Genomic DNA, 22,380 nt, shown 5'->3' with positions numbered 1-22,380 from the left:
GAAACTTGTCTGCTTAATACCTCCCTCTGCCCCACCATGAACATTTTATCCCACCACTTCACTCTCATGCTGCATTTATGCCAAATTCTTTGCTTCTATGCTTTGTTATAGTACCTACTTGTTTTTCACTTGCTGGGCACATTTCTGGCTGCAAAATTTCCCTTCAGGAACAAATTCTTCTATGGTACCATAGCGGTAACAGTTTTCACAGAAAACAAGTCCATCCACTTTTGCAGTTTCCTTCAACCTTGTGGGGATCCCTGTCTTTTCTGAAAAGGCTGCACAATGACAAAAGTTAACTTCACTTAGGCAGAGGTGATACATTTCCAAATATCCTTATCAGGCCTTGCGAAGCAAACAGAAAAACATCAGCCACATTACTCTTGTCAGAATGAAGAACTAGGAATTAGTGCTTGTATGAGGTCCAGATTGCCGACAAGCAAGTCAGGTTTTCACACTGCAACAGGAGAGAGGAACCCACTATTCTATGGCTCTGTCACAGCTTGATGTGGCTGCTTGTGGAAGGACTGAATTTTGTGACAGGCACTGAGTGCTCACAGAGCCATCACTGTTTAGAATCCATGACTTCATTTCTTGCTGATATGCCTATACCTAAATTTGGGAGAAAAGGGTTGGGGTGAGTTATCTTTTCATTAGCTGAAATTATTTCTGGAAGCAAATCGCTGGCTACAGTCTGCAGTCTCAGGCAGCAGCTACTGCTCAACCTGCCTGGGGTCCACCAGAAGTGGAACATCACTCAACCTGCAATAAAGCAATATTCAAATACTAGGCTACTCACTGATCCTAAGCTGCAATTTCCCCACAACATGCATAGAGCCTAGGAGAAGCTATATGTAGGTGAGAGTGCAGTTACTTTCCCTCACACGCAAGTATGAAGCACTCTCAAGTACTCCAGCCTCTAGAGCAGGCTGTTGTCTTTGTACCTCCCCAAAAGGCAAACTTCAAGTCACAGACTATTTATGTTGCTTAAGCACTGTACTGTCTTTGAAAGCAGAGTCAAATGAACTCTTGCATGCAGGCTATCTCCTCCAGAAGAATATACAATGTATGTTATATTTACACACCAGCATCATGAGTGGTTCAAAACAACTGTTTTATTCTCACAGCAGAAAATTTTAGCAGTGATTTTACTTTTGGGGAGCACTAAATTAATCAAGGATGGTGTCAGGTAGTAGCAGAATGCTTACTTGCTACGTCTATATGTCCATAAACAGAGCTCAATTCAGTAGAAACACAAGTTTTTATTTAGGTTTGTCAGACTGGAGGGGGATGCAGCTGTGTGCTTTGCTGTAATTGATCTCTCAGCCTAAGCAGAGAACCTGTTGCGCTACTACACTCTCATAATGATGCTACTCTCATCACAGATTTGAAACCTGAATGAACTATCACTGCCCTGCTAGAGAACACATTAACAGTGGTCTGCAGCTTCAGACCTCAGGGGGGCCCAAACCACTTTCCTACCAGTGTTAATGTCCCACATGACAATTATGAACTAACTGTGAGGGAGCCGCAAAGGAAAGCTCTCACTGACTTCTCATGCTTATAGGGAAGATTATGAAACAAAAATTGTGATGTCTGCTTTTCAACATATATTTCAAAAGAAAGTTGATAAAATGTAATACCAACAAGGAAAAAAACTAGGTAGTTGTAAATAATCACAAAATCAGTTGTGATATTCTCTTTCATGCTACTCCATCATTACTGGAGTCAGTGTAAAAAATTTATGACCACGTAAACCAGCTTTCCTTGAACAAAACAGGTGTTTCTTACTTCAGAATTTTAAATCCAGGAAACACTTTATCTGGTAAATAGATACTACAACTCTAAGAATTTCACCATTCAAGATAAACATTAGCTGTTTCTACAGACTGTTTTTAATGCTGCAAAAAAGCATAGTTGGCAGGGGCAAGGCATCTGTGGGGGTACACACTGCACATCGGACATTGACATGGGTAGTGGCAGCTGTGCTGACCATACCAAGGCAGTTTGCAGTGCACAAAAAACCTCTAGGCTGTTAGCAAAGTCCATGGGCAGTCTGGGAGAACCAGCTCAATACAAAATTCAATATCTTAAAATTTTAAATTCTCAATAATTAAAAGAAATTTACTATTTTGCAAATTAAACAGAGGGAAAATACCAAATCTAAATTTAGAGAAAATTACTGTAAGGAAAAAAATGTGGCTGTAATTGAACTTCAGATATTTAACAGTGGAATTCTTTCCTTTCAACTTGAAATGAATTCATTTTCATACTAATTTGTATCCCAAGAAACAGGTTACTTCATCAGAGATACTTCGTCCATTAAAGCAAGTAAATTGTTTTGGTTCTTTTTTTTTTTTACTTTGGATGCAAGCTTTAAGGAAAGTTGATGCATTAAAGAAACTACAGTCCACCACAGAAAATGTTTACTGCTTCTTAACTGACCTTCTTGAGCAGTTGGAACCATCCAGGTTGTGGTAGCAGTTGCCTTTTTAACACTTTCCATCTCAGTTTCATCTGTAATTACTTCCAGGGCCCCAAATTCATTTACTCTAAACTGTAAGACAAAACAAATGGCACAGAGCATAGTAAAAATTTACTGGAAGTCTCTTGAAGTATCTGCTATTCAAAATAGTTTTTACATGGGGTCCTCATCACATTGCGTATCTTCTATGTGTTTCTGCTTATCCCCACGGAATTCAAAACAAGCCATTCTTGTTTAGATCAAGCCAAATTTGAATTCATTTTGATATCTATAAATATTAATTTGCAATAGATTTGCAATACTGATACAGATGCCTCCAATATCTAACTTACACACAAATATTAAAAAGAAAAACACTAACAGAAATTCATGGGAACACCCCATACCATATGGTTTTCACTGCCAGCAAAATAAGACACTCCAGACACTGAGTATTCTTTCTGAGAACAAGGGAGCTGAATGAACATCACACACCAAATGCTTTGCAGAGTACAGAAATTTCAGCATCCCCTGAAAACACAGTACTTCTCCACTAAAAAGCACACATAAACAAACATCTCAAGGCAGTTTATGAGGTGTTTAATTACACACTGAATGTGATATTACTGTCAGCCAGACGCACGGCTCAACAATGCCCCACATGCTGTGCTTACACTGGAGCACTGCGAGTTACAGCCGTCCTGCTGCCAGAAGAAAAGTTTCTTCCCAATGCTGTAGTGATTACAGCACTACCACACGAAAATAATTCTGCTTCCCAGTCACTACGTGGTTTGCAGGCCCAGCTGGTGACCTGGGTTTAGCTCAAGGCAGTGATTTGTCCCTGATGCCTGCTCTGAACAGCGAAAGGGCGCCTCTGCCACAGAGAACAGGTCTTTATCAGTGTGGTGCTCTTACCAACAGCTTTCTACAGGGAAAATTACATCTGAGAGAGTCCTTCAAAGCTCCCTGGCATCCACCAGAGAGGATATTCCTTCAAGGCCATAGCACGAAGCCTATTTCTCTTTCTCTGGCCTCTGGAACAATTGCCTGGCACTACACTGACCCTTTCTGTGCTTCCAGAGGCTGTTGAACACATCACACGCCCTCACTTTGGACCCTGCCATAGTACAGTACTGAAAATAAGCCATTCTGGCTGCAAGCAAAGGTGACCCCCATTTACACACACATATAAAGTGTGCTTTCACTAATACAGTCCTTCCAGCCCTAAGGAATGTGAACAGCTAAGAAATAAGCAGGGATGAAGGAAAGGAAGAAGAGGCCCTCACACAGTCATAGGATGTCTGGAGCTAAGATTTTTGCTTGTTATCAGCTGTGCTCACAACAGATATGAAAGCATGGACAAACTGCTGATAAATCCATCTGGACTGAAACACCATGAGTTCAACTTTGAAAGGCAACCAAATGCACTAAACACCACGTGCTGATGCTTCAGTTTGTGGAGAGACATTCATGCTGTTCCAACCACAGAAAAGCAGCAGAGTTACTATTCAGAAGAGTCTTACAGCTGACTTACACACTCAGTCTTGCTCCTATTTTGGTTAAGCTCATTTTTGCTATTTGTGCTTTGCTGCCTCTGCAACAGGTGGATATCAGAAGGAAAACCTTCCCTGCTTTCAAGAGCTCCAACTCTGCAAGAGCTGTCTCACAGCAGGCAAGCTGTGAACATGAGCCAAGACACCTGCAGGTTGTGCAGCCTGCCAGCAGGCTGGGCACAGGGAGGTTACTGAGCAGCTCTTCGAAACACCCTCCCACACCTTCATACAGTGTCAGCTGGAACATCCACGCACCAAAGGTATTTCTGAACAGCCCTGGGATACCAAAATACCTGGGACGTGTCCGCAGGGTTCGATCAATGGCCAGCCCTGACACCACACACATGTTCCTCCTCCAGTGGGACCTACTGTGGAATGCAAGGACATTCCCCCAGGCAGTGCAGTGACCTGCCAGCCGTTCTGGCTCCAGAGGGCTCACTGCTGACTGATGGGCACCAAACAATGGAAGACAGATGACTGCAGGGAAGGCAGCTCCAAGCCACTCCTTCCCTGGAGGCTGTTAACAGCAGCAAGAGCTGAACCATTAAAGAAAAACTCCTCAAGGAGCTCCTCAAAGCCAGGCAACCACGTTAAGATGGTCTCAGTGATGGGGAGTGACAACTTACCACCGCCTTAGCAGGCGGGAGGGCAAAAGAGCTCAACTGGGCACTGCCTCACTGATCACTGTAACTCCTGGTTTTGCCTGCAGCCTTGCCTTTACCAGTGTCAGAGGCCTCCAGCTCCTGTTTGGAGGCAAACTTGAATTCATGACTGCTCTCACTCCCTATTTCCCCAGCTACAGCATCAGCACCGATGTAAACATCAAGCTCTTTGTGGCTAACCAGAACAACACCTCAGACCTGGGAAGTAATACTCTGGTTTTAGCTGGGGAGCAAAAGACATGAACAGCTTGTGACAAAGGTTAACTGCTTAAAAACAGGATAAATAGATGTACAAAGCAGCATGCTGCACAAAGTCATCACAGGATAAGAGTTGCCAGAGCAACATGCCAACTAGTGTATGCTGCTGGAAGCATAACAAAAAAAGGAACTAGATTAATGGTGGTTTATGTGCCTATGAAAAAAATTCAACACATTTGTAAGCCTCTTCTACTTAGAGTGTAGGCAACAGAAAACCTAAAAGTAAAGGTTTCATCACAGTATTTCCTCCAAGTCAAAATACAATAAGGGCAGTCTTCCCAGGCACTTCCCTAGGTGTCTTGACATTTTGAAATGTCACAGCAGGTGACAGTGCCATGTAGCCAGCTTCTGAGGAGGGATCCACAGCTTTCTGAGAAGTAAAAACTTGTTTTCAAGTCACAAAACTCCTGAAGTAAATAAAGAAATTTGCATTAGAGAAAGGGATTCCCTTCAACCTGCCTTCATTGCATCAAACAGTGAAACTCCCCTTGACAGAAATAAAGCCATAACCAAGCACTTAACAAATAAATTCACAAAAAAGACTCATTTTTGTCACCTTAATATTTTAAAGAGAATAAATTATAAGGCTTATTGTGCATAAATTCAATCCACTCGACTTTTGTCAAATGCCTGTTGGCAAATTTTAAGTAATCTCTTAAGGTTATTCTCTGTCCCATGCTATGAAGCCAATGGTCTTAAAAGATCAGACAGCAACAGAGAAGAGAAAGAAACCTCAATAGCTTTCCTGAACAAATTCACATGAAGATAAACAGGAATAAATAAAGCATCTGGGTAGGAAATTTAAATTCCGATGTTTCATGTACAGGCGAGCAATGAGGGCAAAAATACACATGCTCAAGTAACTGCCATTCTTTTAATGCAAACATATTGCAACGGAGTTGGCAGGAAGAGTCCAGCTGCTAACAGGTAAGTATACAACACAGAACTTACTCAGCTGCCTTGTCTGCACTTCCCACAAGGATGAAGAACAGTAGCTTCCATTTAAACATCAATAGAGATGCCTTCTACTCAGAGCTGAGATACATTTTCACATTCTCGGGAAACGATGCCCTGATATACTAAAAACTTCAGCTTTTATGACTGTTAATTTTATCCCCAGGAAAATTTTAATGTTCATTCAATAGATAATGAACATACTGAGAGAACCCAAGGCTTAAATAAATAATAATCAAACATTATCAATACTTTCTGAACCATTTCTGTCCGTCCACATGCAAAGTTTTTCTACTGGGACCAAAATTACTTTCAATAAACATTTTACAAAAAATTAAAATTGTTTGAAAATTTACACAGGACTGAAACAAGTTTCATAAGCCACTGATATGAGGCCTTTGTCTACTACAAGCAATAGTATCACACAAAGTATTTCATAAATGTTTCAGAAGAAGACAGGTTTTCAGTTACCAGTGAACTGAAAGTCCTGAATTTCTTTCTTGAAAAAGTTCCTTTCATATTTTAATTTCCAAATATTCATTGTCAGTTTGTACCCATTTTTTCCTAAGCTACATTAACCTATGGATAGCTGTAGTACCCCAACACTTACTCTCTTGGTATATGATGGAGCAAAGGATTATGTACCTCCTCAAACTCTATTTTATTGTGCTAAGCACATGGTCCTTCTGCTCTTATGAAAATATTCTCCATCTTTCTGCTCAGCCTGTCATTCTTTGCCCACCATGTGCTATGCTGAACCACAAAAATCCCAGGGAACATGACAAAGCATAACTCCAGTGGGTTTAGAGAATTTCCATTTCTAATGGAAGTTCTTTGCCTTATCCTGCTGGCTGGAAGACACTGTGGTTTTATGTATGGCTAATTGAATGCTAAAAGGGCTTTCAGTTCTCTTTTCCACATTTCATAAAAGTACTCTTGAGCATTTGTCTCTCTGTGGGATGAACAAAAATCACAAACAATGCAAAATGTCTATCATATTGTAGATTAATTCTTAAAACTCAAACCTGTTGGGAACAAATGCATACAATCTAATTTCAAATTAAGTCCCCACTGTTACATGTGTCCAATTCAGAGCAACACAGATCAAACTATCAGTGTTTGCTGCTAATTGTGTCCTCTTAAGAATGTAAAAGATCTCATCAGTTCCCACAGGTATCCAATCAGAATAAAAGCTGTTATTGTTTTATGTATGGTAAAATTATTATTTGGGAGGACAGACACAAAAAGAAAAAAAAAGGACGAGCAATTGAAATGCAAAGGAGAAAAAAAAAAGAACAAACCCCCACATATGTTAATACACAGCTTTAAAATAAATTAGAAAAATCAGCCAACACCACCATCTACTGGGCAAGACCAGGACAAAGAGTTCATTGCAATAAAGACAATTGTTGCTGCATTCTGACAGGCACTTCAGCAACAAAACATATCTTGACACCACAAAAGTGATTGTGGATGCTTTCATAAGAAATCTGCAAAGTTTTTAATATCCAAAACACAAGTAAACGGAGTAAATGTTCAATAGTCTTAATGCCTATGAAGTAGCTACGTTTAAGTAGCAGAATTCCACAGCAGTTTGTCAAAAGGACTGACACCTGGGACTTCAGTGATACAAGAACGACACTCTGATCTCTAGCTAGCAAGAAGTTATCATCATTCTTGATGTTAATCCCCATTTAGTCACAGTGGTTTCAGTGGGACTTCTCAAATAAATCAGAGCTTTCCTGGCATTTTACAGTCTTTTTAAAGTGAAGGAATTGCCTGTCACCATTGAATTGTCCGACCACATCCTGCTACATGCCAAAGTATTTATAACATATTACTGAAGTTGAATAAGTTATTAAATGCCAGAGCTTGTCCATTCAACCAGACCCCTCTTCCCTGTGTGTGTGATACACTCTTTACATGCACAATCACATACTACTTTTTCCACAGAACCCCTGCCCCAGGCAAGGGCTGAATAGCATTCAGAAAAATGAGGCAGCTGTTGGTATTTTTATACTCTTTCTTCAAGCAGTAAAGACAGTCTTATTTACTCTACATGGTTTGAAAGCAGAATGACTGTTTATTTTCTTTTTTAAAAAACCCCTGTGTACAACAAAGAACACATACCTAAAAAAGCTTTAGGCACTCTAGCAATTACTGTTACAATGCAGTGTAAAGCAACTCCTGAAACAAAATCTCTGTTCTCAGCCACTTACAAAAGAAAAAACCTCCCTTTGGTAGCTCTTCATCCTTCTGAGTACTCTGCTCCCAGCTTATTTTAAAGCACTGAGTAAGCATGTGACCCCTTACACTTGCCTTGTCACAAAATTTTGACTCTTTTGGGGATAGAGAATATTGGGGAAATGTGCTGTTTCTGCACCTGCCAATTCTGCTTCTTCAATCATGAGAAAGGATCCTGCCTGCACACTGCTACTCCACAAGTATGGCAAAAGACAAACTTAAGTGGCATCACAGGGTATCTAGACTCCCTAAATCACAGTCAGCAGAAATTAAATTCCTCACCACAACCAAGGGGCAAGGCCAGACCCACTCTCACTGGAAAGATGCTGTCAGCAAGAAAGGCAAGCACTTCCACCAGTCTTGGACTGATTTTAAAATGCTTCAGTAACACTGCAATAGGCTAATCCTGAAGTAACAAAGAAGAGACAACAATTTGCATCCAAAAAGAAAGGGTTTTTTCCTATCTGGGCAGGCACAAGCAGGAAGGAATTGCTATCAAATTATATCCTTCCAAAAATAAAAAATAATAGGAGCATTCTTTCATTACTGCTGAACAGAAAGCTAAGGTACCATCAGAAAACATATCCCTTTAGAAAGAGAGACTGACATTTTCCCAGTATATACCAATACCTCAGTCCTGTCTGCAGTAATGTTTATCTACTTTATTCTTAGACACTCCTCAGGCTCTTCCAAACCCCCTCCCATCCCACTTCAAGTGCTCAAGAATTATCTCAGTACCAGAGGGCTTCCCACTGATTTCTCTACACTGCAAACTCAGTCTGCCTTATTATCTCCACTTGAGTAGGAAATTGCAGCTAAACAGACTTTCTTAAGGTGACACATAAATCAGCAACAGAGCCAGAAGTCAAGGCCTGCCAAGATGACGCTTATTGATCCAGAAGTTGACCTACAAGGCAACCCTGGCTCCAAATTATTGTGGCCAGAGTATTTCTAGATACAAGACACTAATATCTCATGGAAAGCCCAAGCTAGCAAGCAAATAAAAAATGGCTACCTGCCAAAAATTTGGTTCCAGTGAGTTGTTCGGCATTGCGCAGAAAGGCTGCTGTAGAAACAAGTGTGGTGCTAAGCATTCCTGTGTGGGATTTACCTGCAATAGCCACAAAACTATTCCTTTTCCTTCCTGAAACCCCCGCCCAGTTGTTTGCAAATTTAACAGCATCTATAGCAAATAGCACAGAAGACTTTGTGGTAAAATACCATGTGATCACTTAAGACTACCATGAATACACATGAGGGAACCCAAATAAAGATCCAAAGGCAAACCTAAATCCAGCATTTCTTGCTTTTGCAGTTTTAACGATTTTAATAGTGAAATTTCCTTTTTTGGTCTTTCTTTTCTTTACATAAGGTTAACTCATTTTATGACATTGCAAAGTTTTAACCAGAAATCTATGGCAATGAAGTAGAGCAAGAGCTAATTAATTACAGTATATTGCAACAGAATAAAGTTAATTTCATGTGGAAAGGACCAGACCACTAGGTAGATCTGCTGGGGCTTGCACATGGTCAGAGGAAGTCCCCACGTACCTTGCTTTCTGCTCCCTATGCTACTCCTTACCACCTTTCCTGAAAGGAATCCATCTTCTCTCTGGAGCAGCACCTTCCCAGTGCTGACAGTGATTTAACCAGTTACCAGTGATGTTTCCCATGGACACCACTCTCATGGACCCTCCCTGCCTCTCCAGATTCCAAGTGTAGCCCATGCCACCATGAGAGAATATGAACAGCGCTGCACTGCAAAAGCACTGTACAAAGTTACTGCCCGAGATGCTACCCATGTTTCCATAACAGTGTGAGAAAATAAGTTGTTCTAAAATCATTAATTATTCCAGGCAAGCTGGAACACAACTTCAGGTGGAAGGGTGCACTTTACTGCCTTGAGCTGGTGCAGCACCCCTGCATTCAGAAACACAGCAATCCAAAACACTCTTACCTTCTTGACAGCGCTGCTGGAAATACCAAACACCACTGGCCATTATTCCACCATTCATATCCACTACTCTATCAGGTTTCCTACAATATTTGCTGCCCAACTTTATTTACAGGTTAATTTCTTCATCATTAAATTTTAATTTTTTTTTCCTTTATGTTCAAGCACAATCTGCAAGCTGGAAATACCCAAAATTCTGTCCACGCAGTTTATAACTGCTCACTTTCCAAACACAGCACTAGAAAATGCATTAAGAAGTACTTCATAAACTTCTGTCACTGCAGTAGGAAGTGACTGTAAATTATTACAGCTTTTCCAATTTAATGAGTATATTTAAATCTTGAAGCCATAGTGTTACTGTGTGCAGTCAGCACAGAGATTTGAAAAAAAAAAAGAAAAAAAAAGAGAAAAAAGAGGAGTGTTTCACATTTACATTCACACCATGCAGAGTAACTGGTAAGCACTGATGTTTTTCAGATGAGCATACATTACTTTGCCTGCCACATGAAGGCATTCTGTAATTTGTAAACTATTTTAAATTCTACTGGAATTCAAGTTTTCTGTTTTATTTAAACATACTGAAAGAACTAATATACAATGCTAGAATTTTTGTTCACAGTCTTCAGTGCATCATACTGTACAATTTTTAATTCTCCCTATTCCCTATGTAATTTGAAATTCTAGCATTTTCCACAACTACTCACTACTTATCTGTCACACAGCATGTTCAAAGCAGTATTCAAAGAGTGTTAACTATTTTTGCTGAAGATTTTTTTAACAAAGCCTGTGTAAGAATGTAATTCCACAGCTTTCTCCAACTACATGTGACAAAACCCTGAGAATTAACAGCGCCCAAACTCACAGGAAAATAACATTTTCAGCATTTTACTGGTATAGAAACAGATTCAGGAATAAGAGACAGTGGCATGGTTGAGAACGAAAGCTTGGTATCTGATTTGCTCCCTCATTTTGATTAGCCTGGGAAACAACAAAAAGAAATAATCCAAGTATCTATTCCTGATTTAGATGTTCCTCTGTACCATAAGAAAAGTTAGATTTAAGAAATTTTAAGAAAACATTGAGAAAAGTTATTTTTGAATGTTTCAAAAAGATTTTGCTCTACTTACAATAGTGTTTTACCAACTTTTCACCATTCAGGAACTCATATTCACAAAAATTAAGTGGTTCTAAAAAGAATGGTTGCTCATACATACTTGCTTGATAACCCCAGGCTGGATTTTAATAAAGCACACAAGAAAAGAGATTTCTTAAAACATGCATACATTAAAATAAGCATGACACTTCATCATGCAAGCAGTAAATCAAGCCAATGCTATATTATTTATACAACTAAAAATAAGGACTTCAATTAGGTAATTCCCTAAAATGTTGATATTAAAAAGCAGCATTTCAATATTTTGGTATAGGTTTAACTTAATATGCTGATACAACACATTTTACCAAATCTGACTGCTCAATTTCCCCTAATATTTTAGGAAGAGAAAAGATTAAACGTGAGAAATTAAGCAATACATCGTCTACAATGGATATTTAAGCTATCGCGTACTATTTGTTATAAAATGACTCAGACACTCTAATCTATTACCAAGCTGCAAATCTAGAACATTTGTGTTTAAGTATCTTGCTATTACAGTGTTTTCATCAGATTTCTCAAGTGCATTTCAATGTAAATACACAACAATGGTTTGATGCCTTTAGTGAAACAAGTACTATTACAATTTTTGAAAGACACACACAAGCTTACAATAAGTAACTGTGATGTAAGGTCATTTTCTTTAGGTTCAGGACACAATATAAAATCCTCTGCGACCAGGAGAGTTCAGGTAAATAATCCTCATTAAACCCATTCTGAGAATTCCACATAGAGCATGACATATCTTCCATGATCACATTTACTATTTCAAGTGATTAGTCACCATCTTAACCACTATTTAGAAGCAGTCTTGAAATATGAGTCGCTACAATTATCATAAAAGCTTAAAAGTCCGTACTATTTTAACAGCTCAAATTGTTTTTGGTATCTGTGCGAACACCTAGTTTCTCACTGAATCTTGATGTTCCCTGGTACAGTGACCTTGGAATAATTCTGCATTGTTAGAAAATATTCTTCCTTCAGTCAGTCTTAAAATAGCTCCATTTCAATTCCATCCCTTTCATCCCTTCAACCCCTTGCTTTTGTAGCTAACAAAATGCAAACAAGCAAACAAACCCTCAAATAATAACCCAAAATGGAGCTGCCTGGACAATACTCTGTATATTTGGCCATTCTGGGTAGACTACTATTGCACCTCTGAATGCACCTCCCCTAATGCTTGGACCAAAGAAAGAATCTCTGTCCAAAAATCAAATATGTTTGTTTCCAAATTATAATAAATAAATAAATAAACAAAAAAAAAGAAGAAGAAAAAAAGAGCAGCCTTAAAATGAAGCTCATACTTTGCTGAAAAGCACATAGTTAAGAATCATCTATATGATTTCTTGAAGTTACCCTGAGCTACCTCCCAGCTCCTTTCCCTCACTTCTTCCCACGGAAACCTTTCAGTTCCTCTACTCATTAGTGAACTAACTTTGCTTCAGTTTTGTACAACATAGGATAGCCACAATTGAAAAAAGCACAAACCAGTGATTTATATGAGATTATTATATTTTCCTGCACTGTTCCCTTTTGTACTGCTCAAATACTGCAATACTATGGTTCCCTTTCATACAATGTTGCATATTAAAATAGAAAGAAATTTTGAAAGCCTGGACTTAAAAATACAGAACTGTTCAGAGATGTGGAAGCTCATCATAACTTTGGCTATCATCATCACTATGACATGATGTAGTCTGAAATCCTGAAAGAAGCCAGAGAAACAAATAATGAAACGGCAGCCCTGGACTTCAGAAGAGGCGTATGTTGGCTTGTTCAGAGATCTGCTAGGCAGGATCATACAGGACACTGTTCTAAAGGGTAAGTAGGCCCAGGAAATCTGTCTCTCTCTCCAAGGACTTCACACCAGGAGAATGAGGCATGTCAATGTTCAAGAAGTTAGGCAAATGTGGATGAAGGCCAACTTGAATGAACCAGGGACTTCTGACTTAGTTCAAAAAGGAAAAGGAGGTAAGCAGGATGTGGAAAAGGAAACTTCACAGACAAGGTATGTAGTGATATTGCTGTAGTGTACAGTCATGGAATTAGGAATCCAAAACTCAGCCAGAGAATAAACTAGCAAAGGGAACAAGAAAGGCTTCTCTATGAGTACAGGCAGGAAAAGAAAATTATGAAATTGAAGAAAATCGCTGATGAACTGAAGGGCAGGGTTGCTGGTCTATCTAGACCTCAATAAGCTGAAGAAGATGGGCTAACAAGATGCCATGCAGGTCCACCAAAGCAGGCACTAGGTCCTGCACCTGGAACAGAGCCTCTCTGTACACTAGTTCAGACCAGGGTCTGACTATCTGAGAGCAGCTTTGCAGAAAACCTATGAGCTGAACATGAGTCAGCAACATGCCCTGGCAGGAAAGGTGGCCAGGAGCACTCCAGTCTGCCTGAGCAAGAGGGCAGCCAGCAGGACAGGGAACACACCATTCTCCTCCAGTGAATACTGATGTGCCTGCTAGGAGAAAGGCACTCTCACACTGCAGCAAGTCCACCAAACCAGGTACAGGCTGTGGCAGATGACATGCAAGAAGCTGAGTGAATCTATTTGCTCAGTCTTAAGAACAGAAGGAGAGATTTTACTGCTGTCTTCCAGCAGTTAATGGGAGGATATAGAGGGGATGGAGCCAGGTTCTTCTCAGATGTGCATGGGAGGACAAGAGGCAGCAGGCATAAGCTACAGAAGGAGAAATTCCAACAAAGTATCCATAAAAGGAAAAAATTACTATGAGTGTAGAAAAATGCTGGAACAATTCATCCAGAGAGACTGTGGTATCTCCAGTCCTGCAGATAACCAAATCCTGAGCAACCTGATCTAACCTGCCCCGAGGCCTGGATACTCAGTCTGGGTGGTGGCCTGAAGTCTTCTGCAAAGAAAATTATTCTGTACATTTATTCTACTGTTCTGTGACTAAAAGCAAAAATTCAGACAAACCCACAAAAACAAACAAACAAAAAGACCTAAACACCAACACAAAAACACATTCACAACACGTATGTCCCAAATTTAAAACATTTTTAAAAATTTTTACTTCAACAATAGAAATCCTATTAGGCAGCAAAAGATAAAAATTTGTTTTAAATGCCACACATTTTCTTGTGAGATTCCTTCCAAAACATAAACTACAAGCAAAACACATTCATTTGATTTATACAAAAACATTGACTTTAATCAAGAGGAAATAGGTACAAGACAATCTCTAATATCAAAATTGCAAGCACAGCAAAGGGTACCTTCTGACGACAGATAAATAAAAAGAAACTGAAAACAAAAGAGTTGTGATTCACTTCAGGAAACTCAACCAGTGTGAGAAATGTAAGCAAAATTACTACTCTGATATAATTCAAATTTCTAAACTGAAACCAGCTCAGAAGCACTGACTTAATTCATCTTTCTAGGCACCCACATGACAAAAGCATAGCAAAAATAAACTATTTTTAGAAATAAAAAGACCTAAGAATGTAAGACTGTGAGAGTCAATGACAGTACGAAAATTCTTAGTGATACAGTAATATAATGCTCTAAGTGGACTGTATTTTCACACTTTTGAGATTTCTTTGGGATTTTGTGCATTTGATTAATTCTGTCTGTATAGTGAGGCATGCTAATTTATGCCTTCCTACGGGGATGACGGCTGTCTGTGCCAGCACCACAAACTGAATCAAGAAACTCCAAGAGCTAAAACCTAACAGGCTACAGTCTCTTAACTCAGAACTGCAGATTCATGTTTTATTCATAAAAGCAGATACCTACACACCAGCTTTTCAAATGCATCCTTTTGTCATTTAACATTTTTATTGAAAAAATTACATATCTTACCTTTAGGTCACTTCCTGGCAAAGTACCTATGCCATCCTTCCAGTCCATTGCACTAAATACATCAAACTCCTGACCATTTCCACTAGACGCAGATTCATTCATGATGCATGTACTGGAAAAAAAAAGGAAAAGGTTATCTTGAAAATTCTGTAAGTGGTTTAATGCTTATATCACCAGGTCTTTCTTCTAATGCATTTCACAGGTTTGTATCAAATGCTTCCCTCTACACACTGGCAATGTGGACAACTGATGACAAGGCTGATAATATACATGACGTAATAAAAGTAAGGGGAAATCTTTCTGAAACTTTGAAAATAAAATACATCAAACTCCTGACCATTTCCACTAGACGCAGATTCATTCATGATGCAAGTACTGGAAAAAAAAAGGAAAAGGTTATCTGAAAATTCTGTAAGTGGTTTAATGCTTATATCACCAGGTCTTTCTTCTAATGCATTTCACAGGTTTGTATCAAATGCTTCCCTCTACACACTGGCAATGTGGACAACTGATGACAAGGCTGATAATATACATGACGTAATAAAAGTAAGGGGAAATCTTTCTGAAACTTTGAAAATAATACCTGTTTCACACACTAGGAGGCAATGGGGCTGTACTGGAGAGAAAAGAAAAATTTCAAACTGCAAATAAATTGACATGAGGAAAACATGTCAAGTACACTTAAAAACATCTGTTCTAGGAAAGGCAAGACATGACTGCATGCCTCTAATAAATACACTCAGCACTGATTAACAGAACTGGATTTCCTTAATATTGGATAGCGTGCTGATGTGAATGCTTTACCCAAGTTCAAATTAAAATTTCAAAATTAATTTGAAACTGTCAGTTTCCTGGTCTGACTCAGGACACTTGAATATTCTTTATCTGTTTCCATACAGATAAATTTTGAATTGCATTTGTTAAAACTAATTTCCATGTAGAGAAGCACATATATACCCCAGAGAAACCTACTGCTTTGCAAGACTTTACCGGATCCCTCTGCTGCAGAGTGGAGAGAAGATAATACCTTCAGAAATAGTGCATTTGGACATCCCTTTTTGTGACAAAAAATTTGCACAAGCAACAGAAGTACATTGCATTTGCCTCTGACCCCTGGCTTCAGCTCACCACTTGTTACCATCAGTTGCCCTGAACTGCAAGTGTTTCTAGCAGCCAGCTGTGTGGGCCACCAACTTCTTCCTTTCCACTTCTCACAAACCCAGTCATCTTTAAATCTGTGGCCTGGCACCTAATTTACTATTTGTGCAATGTGGAATCTGACTTATTAATTTTGTTTCTGAGGAACGGCCGCACTATGCCTAGCAGCTGAAATAATATGTGGCAAAATTAGCTGTCATTGTTTGTGAACTATTAGCAAAACCTCACCACTTTTGAAATTTGCACTTTCTGAACTTTTTGGAATGTAAACTCTCTGAACTTTTAAACGAACACTTTCTAAGCCTCATACCCCATCTGGAGACTGCAAACTTTTGCTGCAAGCATCAGTATTTGAAATTCAAATAGATAGAGAACTTCCTCAAAGTTTAACCTTGTTTTCTAAAACCTAATTTCTAACTTAGGTCCCACTCTGAATCTGCAAATACTCTCTGGAGATCATGACTTAAAAAAAAAACAAAACAAAAACAAAAAACAAAACCCCCAAACAAATAAAAAACCAACCAACCAAACAAAAAGGTGCTATTTGTTCATTCCAGTAACAGAAAAAGATGCAAACGAAGCAGAAGTAAACTCTGGTTAGCTCTAGAAGCTTTTCATTGAAAGGTTGAGGAGAAAAACACTAACGTAACTTAGTTGCATGAAAAACAATTGAATTTACATTGTATTCATCAGAAAAATAGTATCCATCACTGTAACATCCCCACTACAGACACATACTAGTTTGGTTTGGGGTACACAATTTGAACTCCCTTTCATTTCTCCTTGGTTTCCTCTTCATTTCTAGCAGAATTGAGTAACACATTTCTCCATGAGTTCTTTCATTACACTACAGCAACTACACAGTTATCAACAAGATAACAGAAGCTGGACTTCAGTCAATATCCACTACTAAGAGTAAAAGCCTTCACATTCCCCTTTATTTTTACATGGTAGGCAGGGTTCACAGAATGCTTTTTGAGCAAACTTCACGTTTTTCACATGACAAGTTTGAAGTAAGAAGAACTACATGATTAAATGTGTTTCCCACCTTTAGGTAATTCTCTGTGAGAAAGTATTGAAAACCACAACAAAAATGTACAAAAATTCATTTTAAAAAACATCAATAAATCTAAACAAATTCAGCGCAAACTGAGAAATTCCCCAAAGCCATAGATCTCATCTTTTACAATCCCAGGCAAATCCACCACCCTGCCTCAGGGCAAGCTCCTGCAGCACAACTTGGGATCTCTGCTTGATCTGAGTACCATGTACCACTGCAAACCAATTCAAGCAGGCTTGACCAAACTGAACTGCAGCACAGCAGCAGAGGCACAGGCCCTCCCTCAAGAACACAAGACCCAAGCTGCTAAGGAGTAGCTAAAAAATGGGATCTCTCCAGGCACCTGTTAAGTTTTAAGGACACAAAACATGCTGGTTCAAGCACATTAGTGGAACAAGCTCCCCAGGACTAGCCTGGCTAAGCAAACACAAAGCTGCATTCTGCATTAACTGAAGTCTCTAAGTAATCTTAAATTATCATTCTATTTAAAGGACACTTCACTCAACCCTCCTGCGGTTTATAACAGAAAACATGCTCCAATGATTTCTGCAGAAGGTATGACAGAAGTTGGGAAAAGACTTGGAAGGCTGTGGAGAAATGCTACCTCTCAGCAGCTGTTTACCACAGAGCAAGGAGCATTGGACAGCACAGCTGCTCCATCAGATGCTGCCATCTCCCCCCATAGTGCCACTCCCATTACAGACACGAAAATTACCGGGGGGCTGGGAAACTGAAAGAGTCTAGCCTACTTAGGCAGGGAGCAAACCACGAAAGGTAATGAAAAATTTGTAACAGAAATGTTCAGGGCATACTTGTCTCAAGAAAACATACAAATTCTGACTTAATTGCACATAAGAAACTTTCCTCAGGTAACAAGCAGCAAAAATGATACATTCTGGAGATGTCTAAAGACATTCATTATTGCTTTCCTTTTGAAATTAACTCAACGTCAAAGGCACAATCTGTGTATGTTTCACATTCGGCAGCTTCAGAAGTGTTCTTAGCGGGAATGAAAAGGTCACAGGGCAAAGCAGATAGAAATTAATTTACAAAAAGGAATCACTTTTAACAAAGTATCTGTTTCCAGCTTTACTGACTTTGAACAGATGAAAGATAGGCCTATATCACTCTACTAATGATAGAAAGAAATAAGATACAGACCCGTAAAATTGTTACAGCACCGAGGTACTAAAAAAGGAAGAACTCATTGCAATAGCTACATCTAAATCTCAGAACAAAGAAAACTAAAGAATGTCTTATCTACACCTTTAATTTTTTTGTTTTTAATGCTCTGATGTAGTTCTTTGAACTAGTATAACTCCTTCTATAATGATTTCATCTGGTATCATTTCTGCTGCAGCACTGCCAGAAAAGTAGTAAAAATACTAGACGAATAAGGGGCCTGTCAGTGAATGCCACCTAATGTGAAGGAAAGGACATAATAGTAAGTACTTGGAGCAGTCATCTTCCAAAAGCATCTCCAGAATCTGCCTTTAGGGATGTAACTATCTCAGTTCTCACAGCCATAGGAGAAGTGTGCTGCATATTAATATTTCAACATTAACTTTGTTTCAGACATATGTAATAAAGCCACTAAAATAAACAAGCACATTTAATAAGATTAAGACACATCCTTTAGAAAAACCTTCATTTTTACCAACAGGTTCAATGATAAATGTGTACTTCACGGAGGAGATACTTACTGAGAATAACAGCACTAAAAATTAGATAGTTTCCTCTGGTGAGAGACTGTCTAAAGGTATAAAGCAAAGAAGCAGGACAGAAAATGCCAATTAGACTTACAAGTAGTTTCTGAAGTAATTATAGGGTTACGTAGTGAATACATCAGAAAGTAGTAACAGGAGTCTTCCTTCCAGTCAGTGCTTAAAAAAAACTACCTGACCCCTACCCAAATTTTTAACATCTAAGATGCTAACTGTGAAATGCCTGTATGATTTCTAACCAGTGGGGTCAACTCAATACTGGTCACTGGCAGCAGAAAGAGCTCAGCAGTAAAGCCACCAGTCATCACTGCGAGACTGGTATAACATGTCTGCAGTAATTCGTCATTTCTTCTTATGCATCTCTGTGTATTTCTATTTGTACTTTTGAGGATTTCTGTAGCTGTCATTACAAGACAGCCTAGCAGATTTGCCCCAAACTGATCCTCTCCCCAGCTGATAGCTCCTATGAGGAGACCCAAAGCTGGGACCACAGACCCAGAGGAGATCACAGCAAGTGACACCAAGAGTGAGTTCCAATGGAAAAAGAGATCCCAAGAGAGACAACATCCTTCTACAGGCAAGCCATGGTCTCTCTTCCCCACTGGACTGGGTGACACCAGCATTGATGGATGTTCAGAAACAAAGGCAACAGGTTAGCATTTTTGTCCTAGTATTGTATACATTTACTTCGGACATCTCCAAGGCTGACTGGTGTAGCATTCATGAGTTAAAAGGACACATTTTCCCATATCCAGTAAATAAGGAAAACAAAGTGGATCTGAAGAGAACAACTCCGTGTACCAGAGCTGCATATACACCAACTTCTAGACACCAGGGACAAGTGGATACTCAGCTTAGTTTTATTTAACATGTAAGAATGTGAATATTACCAGCACTGACGTGTTACACTCCCAAAGCCACATGAAGCAGAATTACTCCTTGCAATGTAAGTTCCCTATATTTGACAACAGTAGTGAGTTCAAGCTTCATGACAGCAAAAGCAAAGCCAATTGAGTGTAAACCCACTGGGGTGAGCCCTGCTTCTCTCTTCACAGTCCTCTCTTTGAGCTAGGCACATCTCACACTTGCCTCTTTCTCACCCTCATATTTTTGCACCAGACTCTTCACTTACAGAAAAACAACCACAACAGGAACAGTGCAGGAAATGGTAAAATTCTTTGATGCTACCCACCACATTTTAATATGTGTTTTTTCTTGTACTGTTTAAAGGTTTAATTATTTTACTATTTCACTAAAAGAATTATTTTCAGATACCCATTTTCCTCAAAAATCTTATTTTTCATTGTTTGGAAACTGCTAGTTCTGCCCTGTTTCTATTCTCTGTGTTGAAAAGTTGTTTGAGTAAATGTCACTATTTTGCCTGTTGCTCATGAAGTTTATTACAAGCAAGGTATTTTAAAGATGAGATATAGCTTTTATATGTATATATATAAAGGGACACAGCTTAAAATTCTTTGCCACTCAAAGGCTGCAACAGGAAAAGGACCAGAGTTCCTACTGATGATGTCCCCTTAGCATTATTTACTCTTTTTCATCTGTTGCTACTCTTCTGACTACTAGATGCTCCACGGCTACTCTGTATGTTCGCTCCTGCTTCCCAATATTTTGGCTTTAAACCTTTTTCCTACAGGAAGAATATGACCACAAAAGCATTGAAAAATACTGTGAAGCCTGGGTCTGCACCGGTGGTTAGAGGAGGTTCATGCTGTCCTCATCTGAGTCCGGTCTGTGTCAGCAAGGTAACACAGTTATTGCTGTACCATTGCTGGAGACTGGGTAACAATTACACACAGCCTTCATCTACTGCCTCATTTTCAAATACCCACAAGACACTACAACAATAGTTACCCAATACCAAAGCTATTCTGTCATCTAATGAAACTTACCACTGACAGCCTTTCCTTGTTTATAAACAGCTTGTACCTCACACTAGAAAAGTATTTCCTCTGCAAAGCTTTCATGGTTCCCTTATTTCTGCTATTGCCCATGCAGGCCTGAGTGAGATTTAACCTACTCAGATAGTAATAGTTGTACACAACAACTTGGAAATCCTGTGTCTTAAATTCTCTTAAGTGCTTGAACCAGGCACAGCAAGTTACAAACAACTTCTCTGTTTATTTGTTTCTTCTTCCTTCCCGTACAAAGACACAGCCTGCACTGAATCTTCACACCTCCTATCACCTGACCTGTTTCAAATTGTTATTTCCTACCCAAAGTTAATTCAATATACATCTGAGCATCCCTTTTGTCTGACTCATGCCCTCCTCTTCCTCATATGTCAGTTATTATCAGCTCCCATAAGCTCTGCTGTTCATAAACAATTAGTTCACCTTTTCTAGCTCCTAAACACATGCAGCAGGTTACTGTATTTATAGACCTCCCCTTCTCCCCCATTCATAAAGAGCTGCTGGCATCTCCCATTGTGATGAGCAGTCCTACTACTGGAGCACTAACAAGCTATGACTACACACATGCTACCGCTTTCTTCAGTAAGGCTCATGCCAGCTCATCACTGATTCCTCACACCCATCACTCACAATCCATCATCCTCCTTACCAGCAGTACCAAAAAACAGATGAGACTAAATTGAACAGCCCACTAAAACTCAACCATCTCTCTTTACAGAACAGGTGATGCCAGAAAAACCCTCAAATTAGAGGAAAAGAAGTCATCACAAGTTATTGAAACTTCTAAAGTAATACTCTAAAAAACCTCAGTAAACTGAAGGGAAAACACACACCACGAACTAAACCAGAGTTTATTACCATTGCCCAACTGACAAGGACCATCCAAGATGATTGCTTCAGCCACCTTCACTAGAGAACCAGTTCAGGAGACCAACTGGAGCACAGCCAAAGCTGCTGAAGTCTCACCGGGAAATAACGCCTACCCGGCACCACCCGGATAAAAGCGGAAAGCTCTGCTGCCTTCAGCCACTACTTTCAGGGAGTTTCTCTCATACAGATGTTCATCATACAGACTTCTGGGAACGTGGTAACTTTCTTGGTGAAAAGCATTGGTTCCTGAACAGCTTTAAGATTTGCACTAAGAAAACTGTGTCACAGTCCTGAGCACAGACTATTTCCTAAAATTACATAGGCTGAATTTTTTATATAATGAGCTTTATTTATGCTCACCACCTGATTTTTAGCACCCACGACCGAGCATCCATTCACGAGTACAAACGGCAAAAATGATCAGTCCAGTGCCACTCAACTATACGGAAGAAATAAAGAAAATAGAACAAAACTAAAAACGTAACTCCTGCTGCCTTTCGCCGTAAAGCTTTTACACCGCGCTGCTGAAGCACAGGTAATTAAAAGACACGGAAGAGGCCGTGACCCTC

General features: G+C 39.4%; 1 protein-coding gene across 1 annotated transcript in view; it reads right to left on the bottom strand.

Moving 5' to 3' along the window:
• L3MBTL3 (L3MBTL histone methyl-lysine binding protein 3) overlaps positions 1 to 22,380 on the bottom strand; it is a 74,866-nt gene that overhangs the window by 49,415 nt on the left and 3,071 nt on the right. Inside the window, exons 2-4 of the mRNA XM_014312071.2 lie at positions 15,072 to 15,183; positions 2,446 to 2,557; positions 119 to 278 (exon numbers count right to left, since the gene is read on the bottom strand). Coding sequence (XP_014167546.2) covers positions 119 to 278; positions 2,446 to 2,557; positions 15,072 to 15,173 — 374 coding nt within the window. The 5' untranslated portion in view covers positions 15,174 to 15,183. The remainder of the gene's footprint in view (positions 1 to 118; positions 279 to 2,445; positions 2,558 to 15,071; positions 15,184 to 22,380) is intronic.

This window comes from Geospiza fortis, unplaced genomic scaffold (assembly GCF_000277835.1).
Source record: "Geospiza fortis unplaced genomic scaffold, GeoFor_1.0 scaffold98, whole genome shotgun sequence".
Classification (NCBI taxonomy): domain Eukaryota; kingdom Metazoa; phylum Chordata; class Aves; order Passeriformes; family Thraupidae; genus Geospiza; species Geospiza fortis.
This window is presented reverse-complemented; position numbering and strand designations above follow the sequence as displayed.